This window comes from Gallinula chloropus (genome assembly GCF_964237585.1).
Source record: "Gallinula chloropus genome assembly, chromosome: 23".
In the NCBI taxonomy this organism is placed as follows: domain Eukaryota; kingdom Metazoa; phylum Chordata; class Aves; order Gruiformes; family Rallidae; genus Gallinula; species Gallinula chloropus.
In genome coordinates this window covers 5379838-5391847 of record NC_140108.1, presented here as the reverse complement: position 1 = coordinate 5391847, position 12010 = coordinate 5379838, and the positions used below count along the sequence as shown (strand labels likewise).

The following is a 12010-nucleotide window of genomic DNA, read 5'->3' as shown; positions in this document are numbered from 1 at the left end:
GAACAGTCATAGCCAGGGTAGGTATTTCCATGGGGTAATTAGCCAAGGAGAATGCTAATGGGTGTGATGTGTGGCTAATTACCCCATCGTGCTTTGGCTTTGAGACAGGGAAAATGGATGGGAAAAGGAAAGGCTGCTCTCAGTGCACCACAGAAAATACCTCCTCTCCCTCCCGATGGCTTCGCAACGGGGACCGTGGGATGTAGCTGATCCCAGGCGCTGGGATGATGATGCTCTTGGGGTGACCTGATGTCTCTTTAGCAAAGAACATCCCTCCAATTTGGGATTCGCCCCAATCTGGGAGACACTCGGCTCCCCACAAAGGGCAATGGGGGAGCCACGTGCTGCTCTTTGCCTGGTTCCTCATTAATCTTGATTACGGAGCCCTCGTGCCCGAGTTAATTTTCTTGTAGATGCATATCAGTCATGTAGCTGGGAATCTCTCAACAGCTAATGAGGAATCGCATCCTCACCACGTTATTACTCGGCTAATTAGTACACGGGCTTCTTCTGGAAAGGTCAGGAAAGAGGAGCTGAGGAATTTCACCTTTCAGAGCCTGGTTTTGTGCCGAATTGGGGTCACCAAGGACAGATGGAGGAGACTCACCCACAATCCCCTGCCCTGGATTTAAGCTGCTCCCAAAGGATGTCAAGGATGAGGCTTTGGACCTAGTTTTCCAAGCTGGATCCATCCCTCATGCGGATAAGGAGGACAGGGCTGGAGGATGATAGTTCCACCCCCAAAAATGGTGATGTTATTAGTATTTAGGATGTGATGCCCCTTTTGCAGTGGGATGGGGCTGTGAGCGAGCAGTGATTTATTTATCTTATAAAACATGGAATATCCCCCCCCTCCAACACACACACACACACACACAGAGTCTGGATTGCTGCATTTGACCAGAAAAAGAGCCTCTCTCCCCATCGGCTCAGCTCATTTCATGCCTTTCCAGGGGACCAAAAACCCCCAGGGCTGTCAACTGAGTAGCTCTTACCAGCCGCTGTATTCACACGAAATTAAAACCCAGGCGAAACTCAACCAAGCCAGACACCTAATACAAACGGCAATATTTTTATCCAGCAATTTACATCACTTACTGTCTCCTCCAATGTCCTGGGGACCCGGCTGATGGCCTGCTCGCTTCTCTCTGGGTTTCCCTGCACTTGAATATTAAATCTGGAGGCTGCCAAAGATGCTTTGCCAAAGGAAAACAAGTCCTGCTCTAAATGTTTGGGGATATTTCGTTTCTGCCTCCCTCACCAGGTCGTCGCTTCTGCTCCAGGGGAAGGTTGTGCAGTCAAAAGGCAGAGCCAGAGCTGCAAGGGGCCAAAACTCACCTTGGAAAGGCATGGGGCTGTTGTTATTACTATTGGTTTTAGTTTTCATTTTAATTTTGCAAGGGGGTACCTCAGAGTGCAGCTAGAAAACATCTCTGCATCGCTTTTACCTCGATGACCCTTGGGGGTTGGACCTGATGATGAAGGGCCTGGAGCATCTCCACTGTGAGGAAAGGCTGAGTGAGCTGGGGCTGTTCAGTCTGGAGAAAAGAAGACTAAGGGGGGACCTCATTAATGTTTATCAATATCTGAAGGATGGGATGCAGGGGGAAATGGGCAGCCCCTTTTCAGTGTCTGTGGGGACAGGACAAGGGGCAATGGCTGCAAGTTGGAGCACAGGAAGTTCCACATCAACATGGGGAAGAACTTTTCCCCAGTGAGGGTGAGGGAGCCCTGGGACAGGCTGCCCAGGGGGTGTGGAGTCTCCTTCTCTGGAGAGATTCCAGCCCTGTCTGGACACCAACCTGTGCAATATGAGCTGGGGAGCTGCTTTGGCAGGGGGGGTTGGACCCCATGAGCTCTGGAGGTCCCTTCCAAATCCTGTGATTCTGTGATGTCTCAAGACCCCTTCCATCCCCTACAATGACTCTGTGATTCTCTCCCTCCAAACCTAAAACCTTTGCCCCCTTAAGCCCCTCACCCATGGCTTATTGCAACAGAGGTGGGGGGAAAAATTAAACCAGGGTTATTCCAGCTTGCTGGGGATGGGAGCGAGAGAGGAGACAGTGCAGCGCTGGGGCTGAGGATACACAGCTCAGCACAGCTCAGCGAGGGAAGGGAAGAACCCAGCCTCTCAGCAGAGGCATCTGGGAGCAGCAGCTCTTACAGAAGCTGACAGCACCATTTGGGTCGAGCGCGGGCTGTTAACCCAGCAGAGCTGCTCTCAGGCAGCAGCAGCAGTGTGCTTGGCTTGGCTGAACTCAGTTTTACCTCAGGGCCGGCTAGTTAGGCTGAAGCTTTTTTAGGGTCTGCTGGGTTTGCTGGGTTACAGCCCCTCCAGCACTGGTTCTTCCTCCCCAGGCTGTTAAATTCCCCAGAGAGTGAAGAAAAGGCGATGTCTCTCAGGGGGGAGGATGAGGGGGTCTATCAAATCTACAGTCAAATAAAGCAAGATTTGATTTCCAGACAGCTCCATGCAAGAACAAACTGAGGCTTTTCCCAGAGGATGAGAAGCAGAGGGAGAAGGAAGAGCAAATCCAGCTCGTTCAAAGGAATTTCAGCAACTAATTGATTTTTATCTCATATCTTTCTTCCCTCCCTGATTTCTTTCAGGGTGGTTATTTAAGCAACAAGCCCTAACCCACCAGTTTTCCATCAGTGTCATCTGTTGTGGCCAAGTCTTGGCACAGGGGCTGTCCTGCATCTCCATCCCAGGGAAATCTTTTGCCCTGATGCTTTTTTTGTTGGGTTGTTGGTTTTTTTTTCTCTTAATGCAAATATAATCCTCAAAAGAGGATGCTTGGATTAGTTTTCTTGCACTGGGCTGGCTTGTGCTGCTGGAAATGAGGGGCTTTCATGTGATTTTGGGGAAGCAGTAAGGTTAAGCTGGAGTGTTGGGGGGACAGGGTGACCACGTGAACCCAGGGAAAAAAACTAAGCAATGGTGATAAAGGTGGTTTTGCAGAGAAAAGAGGTGTGGTTTTGGGAAGTGCTGCTTCTGAGGTGAGATAGCAACAGAAAGAGGCCTCCAACCTTGAGGAAAAGCTTCCTCCAGCCCCCCTAATCTTGTCTTCTGCTGTGGCTGCCTGTGAGCCGCAGGCCATCCTGCTCCCTACCTGGGCTCTTCATACAGAGCAGTCGCATCTTCCCCTCCATCCAGGAACTAATTAGATCTGGGAAGTTGGAGGAAAACAAGGTCACCTGTGAAGTGGGGCCATGGAGGGATGTTCATCCCCCGCTGGCGTGTGGTTCTGAGGGGGCACTGAATGGCCCCAGGGCTGGATCCTGCTGCTGGTGGGTGCAGGGAGAGGGGAAATGCTGTATGAAGATGGGGGGACAGATGGAAACTTGCTGCCTCTCTGGCTATGTGTACCCCACATCCCTGCCTGCATCTGCACTCCCCATCCCTGCCTGTATCCCTCTCCTATGTGCACCCCACATCCCTGCCTGCAGCCCTGCCCCCTCCTGCACCCCACATCCCTGCCTGCAGCCCTGCCCCCTCCTGCACCCCACATCCCTGCCTGCAGCCCTGCCCCCTCCTGCACCCCACATCCCTGCCTGCAGCCCTGCCCCCTCCTGCATCCCACATCCCTGCCTGCAGCCCTGCCCCCTCCTGCACCCCACATCCCTGCCTGCAGCCCTGCCCCCTCCTGCACCCCACATCCCTGCCTGCAGCCCTGCCCCCTCCTGCACCCCACATCCCTGCCTGCAGCCCTGCCCCCTCCTGCACCCCACATCCCTGCCTGCAGCCCTGCCCCCTCCTGCACCCCACATCCCTGCCTGCAGCCCTGCCCCCTCCTGCACCCCACATCCCTGCCTGCAGCCCTGCCCCCTCCTGCACCCCACATCCCTGCCTGCAGCCCTGCCCCCTCCTGCACCCCACATCCCTGCCTGCAGCCCTGCCCCCTCCTGCACCCCACATCCCTGCCTGCAGCCCTGCCCCCTCCTGCACCCCACATCCCTGCCTGCATCCAGCAGGTTTCCTATGCTCCCTTCCCCCAGACCAGTGCTCCCTTGCCTGGATCGCACGTCCCCTCCTGCATCCCCTCCCTCAATCGCCTTTTCCCCTCCTGCGCCCAACAAAACGCCTCGCACCCCCTCCTGCACCCCGAGCCCCCACACAGTGCCCCCGTTCCTCCCGCACCTTCCTAACCCCCCCAATACACCGCGCTAGCCTCGCAGACCAGCATCCCCTCCTGCAACCCCCTTGCTCTGGGCTGTGCATCCCTTCCCCCACCTCCATACACCGCCCCCCCGCCCCATACACCCCCTTCTATATTCCGCGTTCCCCCCGCATCCCCCCTCCCCGCATCCCCTCTCCATATACCGCACACTCTCTCTCTGTCTCTCCTGCACCCCCATCCAGCGCTCCCGCCCCCTCCAGCACCTCCCGGGGGCCGGACCAGGGGCCGGGCTGGGGCGGGCTCAGCTGCGGGGGGGTCGGGAGGAGCGGGGGGGAGGCGGTCGGTCTCCTGCTCGCTCCGCTCCCGCTGCAATAAATCGGCTTAAGGGCGGCAGCGCGGCGGGATCAGCGGCGGGTGCGGGCTGGGGGTGGGGGGCAGGGGGGGTGGGGGACGCGGAACCGGGCTGAGCCCCCCCCGCCGCGATGCCCACCTGCCCCCCGGGCAGGGGGCTGGGGCGCCGGTGAGCCCCATGGGGCTGCCCCCCCCGAGGGCATCATGCGGACTATGAGCCCCCTACCCCTCTGTTTGCTGCTCTGGGATCTCCTCGACCTGACGCTGGGTGAGTGTAACCCCCCCCCCACCCCCCGCCCCTCTCCGCACCCCTCAACCGCCCTGGGGATAGGGGGACCCCCCCGCTAGTGGCTGAAATAATGGGGTGCTCACCTGCACCCCGGTAAGCGTGCGGCGGCTCCCCACCCCCTCATCCCCTCCCCAAGGCTTATGGAATAATGGGAGGGGGGTCCAGAGGAGGCAGGGTGGGGGGGCAGGCACCCCGTTTGGAGCCGGTGATGGGGCACCCATTGATGGGGTGCTGCTGTTGGACTGTTAATGGGGTAGCGGGTAATTTGGGACCGGTTAATAGGGGATCAGTTAGTGGGGGAGCTGCTTTGGGCGTGGGAATTGGCTACCGGTGTTGGGGGACAGGGCAAAGATGGGGGTGGGGGGGTGCTTGTCCCTTGCCCCTGAGCCAGCATCACTGCGGGGGGGGGACCACCCGTGTCCCCCCTGCCCTGCTGCTCCGTGCTGGGGCTCCGGCTGTGAGTCCCAGCACTGGACTCGCTCCGTACTGGGATCTGGGTCCTGCAGATCTACAGCTTTTTTTTTGGGGGGGGGGCTACAGCTCCCAGCGGCACCCCAGCCCACCCTGCACTTTGGGGGTGTGTGGGGTGCCCCAAACCCTACAGATAGGAGGGAAGGAGCATGCAGCAGCAAGAAGCAATCCCCCCCCCCCCTAATTCCCACCATCCTGGGGGTTTGCAGCTGGTCGAGCTCCTCAATGACCCCCTCAACTCCCTGCTTCGCTCCACAGAGGTTTTGAGAAGACACACCCCCCCCCCCCCCCTCCATCCTGCCCCCAAAAGCTGCGTTCCCGGGAGGTGCAAATTAACAGGGCAGGAAACTTTCCCCTCCCCACATGCTGGAAGCTGAGGGGGTAACCATGCAATCCAACCTCTTGTGTGTCTGAGGGCAATTTCCCTCCTCTTTTCCCCCCATGTCTGTGTGTCCCCCCCCTCCAAAAATCACCCGCTGCGGGGTCTCAGGTGGCCTCTCTTTAATGAGCACAGCAAGACCCGGCTCTGCCAAGCACCGGGCTATGGAAGGATGAGCACAGCTTGCTCTGGATCTCTTTTATTTATTATTATTTTAATTGATAATGTACTTTTTTCTCCCTGGAAAGCCGCCCTCAGCTGCTGCAGGGTGCAGGGAGGGGGGGTGGGGGGGGAGCAGTGGCCGCGCTCTGCGGGGTTGAGCGGGGAGAGGTTGACACAAAAGAGTCGATTCTTCCCCAGCAGCTCCAAAAAATCATCCCTCAGGGACCACAAACTGCAGAGCCAGGCTTGGATTTGGCTGAAGCAGGCTTGGGATGGCACTGTGCATCCTTCCTGCATCCCTCCTGCATCCCTCCAGCATCCCCCTGATGGGTTTTATGTCCTGGCGGGCTGCGGCTGCTGCTCTTTCTCCCCCCCCCTTCCCCTTCCCCAGTTTGCTCCGTGCATCCCACCAGCATCCTGCTGCCGCACACACGGTCCATAATAAACCCTGCACTGTTTGGGGTGGGGGAGAACTTGTGCCAAACCCTCTCCTGTCTCCCCCCTGGGTCTCCTTCCCTCCTCCAGTGTGCTTTTAAGGTCATGGGTAGCTAATTTCCAAGGAACAATGCATCCCCCCTGGTTTTTCCCCAGGGGACAAGCTGGCCATCACCTGTGTGTGGATCATTTTTCCTCCCTTTCTCCTATTTTTTAAATCACTGTGAATTGGGCAATTGCTTTTCTGATGATGATTTGTGAGAGTGGGTGAGAGGGGGATGTGTGTTTTAGGGGGGAAAGGAGAGGTAAAAGCTGGTTTATGGTCAGTCTAGAGGAAGCTGGTGGTCTCAGGGCTGTGGGGTGATGAAGTGATGTGGAAGGAGGATCCCGGTATTCAGCAGGGTCTTGTGGCCAGGTCTGATGGGTAGAGCTTGGGTTTGGACATGAACAAGCCACGTTTTGGCTCTTAAAACCACTCTGGGACTTTGCTGCTGTCCCCTGTCCTGTGTTAGGTATCTCCAACCCTCAGCAGGGAAACGCTGTCCCAAATAAAAGCCAGTTTGCACTCTGCTTTTTCACCAATAAGCTTAAAAAACCATTACAAAAAGGCTGATTTTGGGGTGGCTGCCCCCATCCTGGTGCCTCCCTTTGCTCAGGGCAGCAGGAGGCTGCGGGGGCCAAGCGCCGCTCCCGAAATTCAGCGGGCAGATGGCTTTTCTGTGGCTGACGGCATCCTTGGCTGGAGCTGCGGGTGTTGTGGCTGTGAGGGAGGATGAGGGAGGATGTGTTTACAAAGGTCCCATCCCCTGCCCATCCCAGAGCCCATCCCGGAGCTTCATTCTCAAGGGATGGAGCAGGATCTGGCTGCATCACTTGGGAAGATGCAGCAGTGGGGGGACACAACATGTGCCCAACATGCAAACTCCCTCTGCTCTTCCCTGCAAGTGCCTTTGCTCCTGGTGCAATACCATCCATACACCTCTGAAGCCAATTTTGGGAGAACCTCACCTATTTTTAGTATCACCTTATATATTGCATGGTGCTGGCTCGTTGTGCAGCTGCAGCCAGGAGGAGCAACAAGGTCCCGCTGCCAGCACAGAGGAGAGCTTGTTGGGGGGGGGGGGGGGGAATCCATCAGAAGCTCTACCCATCCTGCAAAGCATCTTGCACCTTCCTTGGGAGCCTTTTTGGGGGTTTCCATCCATCACCTCATAATGAAAAGCCCTTTTATTTACCCAAATGAATCTACTGCCTTCCTCTCTGCGCTGTAGGTCAGCCAGCTCCTTCCCGACGTGTTATACATCCCTCTGGGGAGCATCACCCCTTGTAATACAGCTTTCTCCTTAGAACAAGCTCGAATCTTTCTCTCTCTCTCTCTTTGGACAGGAAAAAAAAGCTGCCTGGGGTAGGGCTAAGTGGGTTAAGGAGCTGTCAGGAAGGAAAAATGAGGGCAGGCGGAGGAGGCAAGCGGCTGGACCACGGGATAATGATGGAACTGTTAGCCCCAGGGTCTCCCCAAGGTTTTTGGAAAGCTGGGAAGCCTCATCTGCAAGCAGGGCACCGATGGTTTCTTGGCATCACCGAAATCAGGGCTGGCTGATTAGCCAGCGTTGAGCTTGTCTCCTGAAATATATTCCCATAAAAGGTTCGTCGGGGTTTGTTTTACAGCCGTGTAAAATCAGAGCTGTGTTTTGCAAACACGAAAGGGAGGGCTAAATATGTCGAGGTTTGATCTCAGTGAGATATTTATATAGTCCTTATGTGAGTGGTTTGATTTAGCTTCTGGATTCCCCCCCCCTCCACTACCCCAGTGTATCCTGTGATGGGAAAAATGGGGGGAAATTCAAGTGTGTCTCCTTATTTTGAAGCTCTTTGTGGGTTTTTTGGACTTTGGGCTTTGCTTGGGCTGGGGTTTGAGGCAACTTGTCCTTATGGATATACCCATCCTGCTTCTCCAAGCCAAAACCAGCTTGGAAAATTCCTTTTACAGTTATTATTTTTATCACCAAACAGAATTTCTCCCCTTTTCCTTTCCCAGGGATGTATGGGGGTGTGTGTGTCCCCCAAGGCTTTTTCTCATAGGGTTTTTCCCTTCCTTACAAGCCTAGAAAAGTTTATTTTACTACTTTTACTCCTTTCTGTAGGAAAACACCAGCACTTGGCTTTTTACTGGGGTGATGGGAGCCACCTGCTCGCTCCTCTGCTGAGCTTGTTTAAAGGGAAGAGGTGTTGGGTGGGACTTTATGTGCTGGGAGGGGGGGAAATGGGGAAAGGAGGAGCATCCTCAGCGCCACGTGGGAGCAAAACCTGCTCTAATTCACCTGCCAGTGCACGGTGCTGACCTGGAAAGCCCATCCCACGTTCCCTCCATCCTTTCCTCCTCCTGCTTTTCCCCAACAAATCTTGCATTCAGCTCAGGGTCACCACTTTTTAAGTCCTCCTCTTCTGTGTCTCTGAAGCCCAGGTCTCCATGAAGCCTGTGCTTTGCTCCCTGGGTAAATCCAGGCCATGCAGGCGGCTGAAGCCCCTTCTGAAAATCCTCCTAACCACACTAATTGCCCTTCCCCAATTAGCCCAATTTTCCTTTTCCCACCAGCTGTGTTTTGTAGTGGTTTAGAGCTGCCAGTTTGAATCCAGAGCTCTTAAAAACCCTTTAACACAGGCAAGGATCTTCCCCTTGCCTTGTACCTAATGAGCATCTTCACGGCACAGCGATACTCTGGGCTTCATTTCTCCCTGGAAAGCCTCATGAATTAAATGTTTGCTGGTCCCTGACCATTTCTAAAGCCCCTCCATCTGTTAGAGCTCAGTTTTGGGGGTATTTATCCCCCACATTCCTTTGCTGCAACAAGTAATCCCTTGGTATTACCACCCAAAAGTGAAGAATCCTGGGGATGCTGTAGGGTTTGGGTTGAGGATGTCATTCCCCTCTGCCCTGAAATGAGGACAGGTCATAGTTTGCTTTTAAGAGCCTGAAGCTTGTGTGGAGATCAGCATAGGAGAGCAGCATAGGGGAGAGGCACCTGGGAGTCATGGGGGACAGCAGGATGACCATGAGCAGCAATGTGCCCTCATGGCTAAGAAGGCTGATGTAGGTCAAGAGAGGTCCTGCTCCCCCTCTGCTCTGTCATGGTGAGATCACAGCTGGAATATTGTGTCCAGTTCTGGGCCCCTGAGCTCAAGAAGGATGTAGAACTCCTCAGAAGAGCCCAGCACAGGGACACCAAGGTGATGGAGTGGAACCCCTTCCTTGTGAGGAGAGGCCTCGTTAGCCTGGAGAAGAGGAGACTGAGGGGTGACCTCATCAGTGTCTCTAAACAGAAAGGGGGAGAGTCAGGAGGCCAGAGCCAGGCTCTGCTCAGGGGTGGCAGCGACAGGACAAGGGGCAGCGGGTGCAGCTGGAGCAGAGGAAGTTCCATGGGAACACAAGGAGAAACTCTTTCCCTGTGAGGGTGATGGAGCCCTGGGCCAGGCTGCCCAGAGAGGCTGGGGAGTCTCCTTCTCTGGAGACATTCAAACCCACCTGGGTGTGTTCCTGTGGGATTTAGTCTGGGTGATCCTGCTCTGGCAGGGGGTTGGGTCTGGATGAGCTTTCGAGGTCCCTTCCAACTCCTGACACTGTGATGCTGCACATGCTAAATGCAAGGTGCTCCATGGTGTATCCTGTGTGCTCAACACAAGGTGCTACATGCAATGAGCTAAATGCAGTCTGCTACATACTGTATGCTAAACGCTCTGTGCATCACAGCCCTGGTGTATGCCCAGTGGCCTCTCTCTCTGGTGCCTCCAGGCAAGATCTACCCTAGTTCTGCACCCAGGCTTGAGCACCATGGAAGTGCAGCTCAGCTCCTGCATCGATGGGGTTTTGTGGAGCATCCGGACACGGTGTTGAGCTCACGAGCTTTCCCTTCCCATGGAGACATCTCAGGGCTCTTCCTTCTTGCTTTTTGCCTTTTTTCTGGTTGCCTTTGCAGAAATAGTCTCTTTTGTCAGAAAATCCTTGCCTGGGAACGCTTGACCGGCTCTTGCCTTGCTCTTTTCACCAAACACTTTAAGAAGTGCTGGTGAAAAGCTCTCTGCAGTGTGGGGATAAGAGCAGGTTTTATTTAATCCAGATGCGCTAATGGCTTGGGAATGAAGCTGAAGTGGGGGCAATGATCCTGCTAAGGCTCCTGCAGCGTTTGCAGAGGGGGAAAAAGCCTTCTAGGGAGGTGGAGATGGAGTTAAACCTCACCCAGGCAAGGGTGGAGATAGCCAAGGTCTGCGTAGGACCAGGTAGAGGGAGGATGAAGCATCACCCCCTTGGGACCTGAGGGTGATGGGATTTCCTCAGTGCTTTGCGGATTATTTCCCCCTATCCTGTAAGAGAGAAACGATTCCAGTGACAACGAATCAGCCTCTTTGCTCAGGCAGCGACAAAGAGGGAAAGCAAGGGAAGGAGCCCCCCAGATCCCCCTGGGTTTTGGAGGCAGGAGGTGCAGCCTCTTCCCTTGCAAACCCAGAGGAGCCGGGAGGATGCAGCTGATGTGGCTGGTTTTGTTCCCTTGCCAAGCTCTGCTCTCTTTGCCCTTTTGTTTGCTTTCTGCCGAGGCACTTGGAGTACTGATGGGCTTGTTTTTAACTAATGACTGGCGCTCACATTATCTCCTTCCCACTTTTCCTGTCTCCTTCCCAAAATAAGCCGTCAATCACGACCTTGTTTACAAGGCTTTGGGGGACTGGATTCACCCCGAGTGCCGAGGGCAGGAGGGTTTATAGCAAAGGGCAGGGGCAAAAACCCCACTTCCTTGGTTCCCTCTGTGGAATTATGATATAAAATCCAGTTTTTCGGGTCTGCAGAGCTGTTTTGATGGGGGAGGGTGCCTGCCCTGCTTGTTTTCATTGCCAGCTGGCTGAGAAATTGGGTTAATTCCCCTCCTAATTCAGGTCAGAGCCCTCCTGAAACGCTCGTCTTGGGGGGTGGCCTCGAGTTCTTTTAGGGTGGCTGATTCCTTGTGATCTCTCAGGGTTATCACCCGGCGTTGGCATCCCTTTGCAGCAGGAGCAGGGCTGGAGCTGGTCCTTTGGAATGCACTAGCACTTGTGTTAGCTGAAAGCAAAAGTATCATTAACAGGGTCCTGACAGCCCCAGGTTGGAGCTTGGAAGGAAGGGTTGTTTTTTCCCAGCTCTGGGCTGAATCCACAGCAAAGACCCTCCTGTTGGACCAAGTTGGTTTGAGGAATATCAAGGCAAACCACCTTTCCCAGTAGAGGGACGAGGGGCTGTGGAGGTGGAAAAGTGGCATCACCGAGCCCTTCCCAGCCTCCAGACCCCACATTTTGGTTCTACTGGTGATGGGATCACATCTTCATCTGCAAAATCCTGTTTTGGCTTGAAGACCCGATGTCTCAGAGGCACCACAAAGCAGAGCAGGGGAGATGGGGATTTAGTTCATGCCCTGCCCAAACCTCTGTATAATTTCCAGTTTATATAATGCATTCAACAATATACTTGGGAGAGGATGTGAAGGGGATTAGCAGCAGTTATTCCAACCCAGCTCTGCCTCTCTGTACTTGTAGATAAATCCTGGTGCTGTGTCCTATCTGGCTGGACAGGGGAAACAGGGGCTGGAGAACCCTCTCTTGGGATGCACCTACTTTGCACGTGAATTTATACCTGTTTGTTTCTTTGCAAAGGTGTCTGTTGTGACAGGGATGGGCTGGAGGGATGCAGAGATGCTCTGTGGTGGGGGGTTTGGTTCTCCCCAAGGGAGTAAAGTGATTGGGGTGGCAGGGTGTGTGTGGTGCTTGAGTTCACTTCTA

General features: G+C 54.8%; 1 protein-coding gene across 1 annotated transcript in view; it reads left to right on the top strand.

The window, feature by feature from the left end:
• Window positions 1-4646: 4646 nt before the first annotated feature.
• IGSF21 (immunoglobin superfamily member 21) overlaps window positions 4647-12010 on the top strand; it is a 40318-nt gene continuing 32954 nt past the window's right edge. Inside the window, exon 1 of the mRNA XM_084274540.1 lies at window positions 4647-4740. Within this exon, the coding sequence (XP_084130666.1) occupies window positions 4677-4740 (64 nt within the window). The 5' untranslated portion in view covers window positions 4647-4676. The remainder of the gene's footprint in view (window positions 4741-12010) is intronic.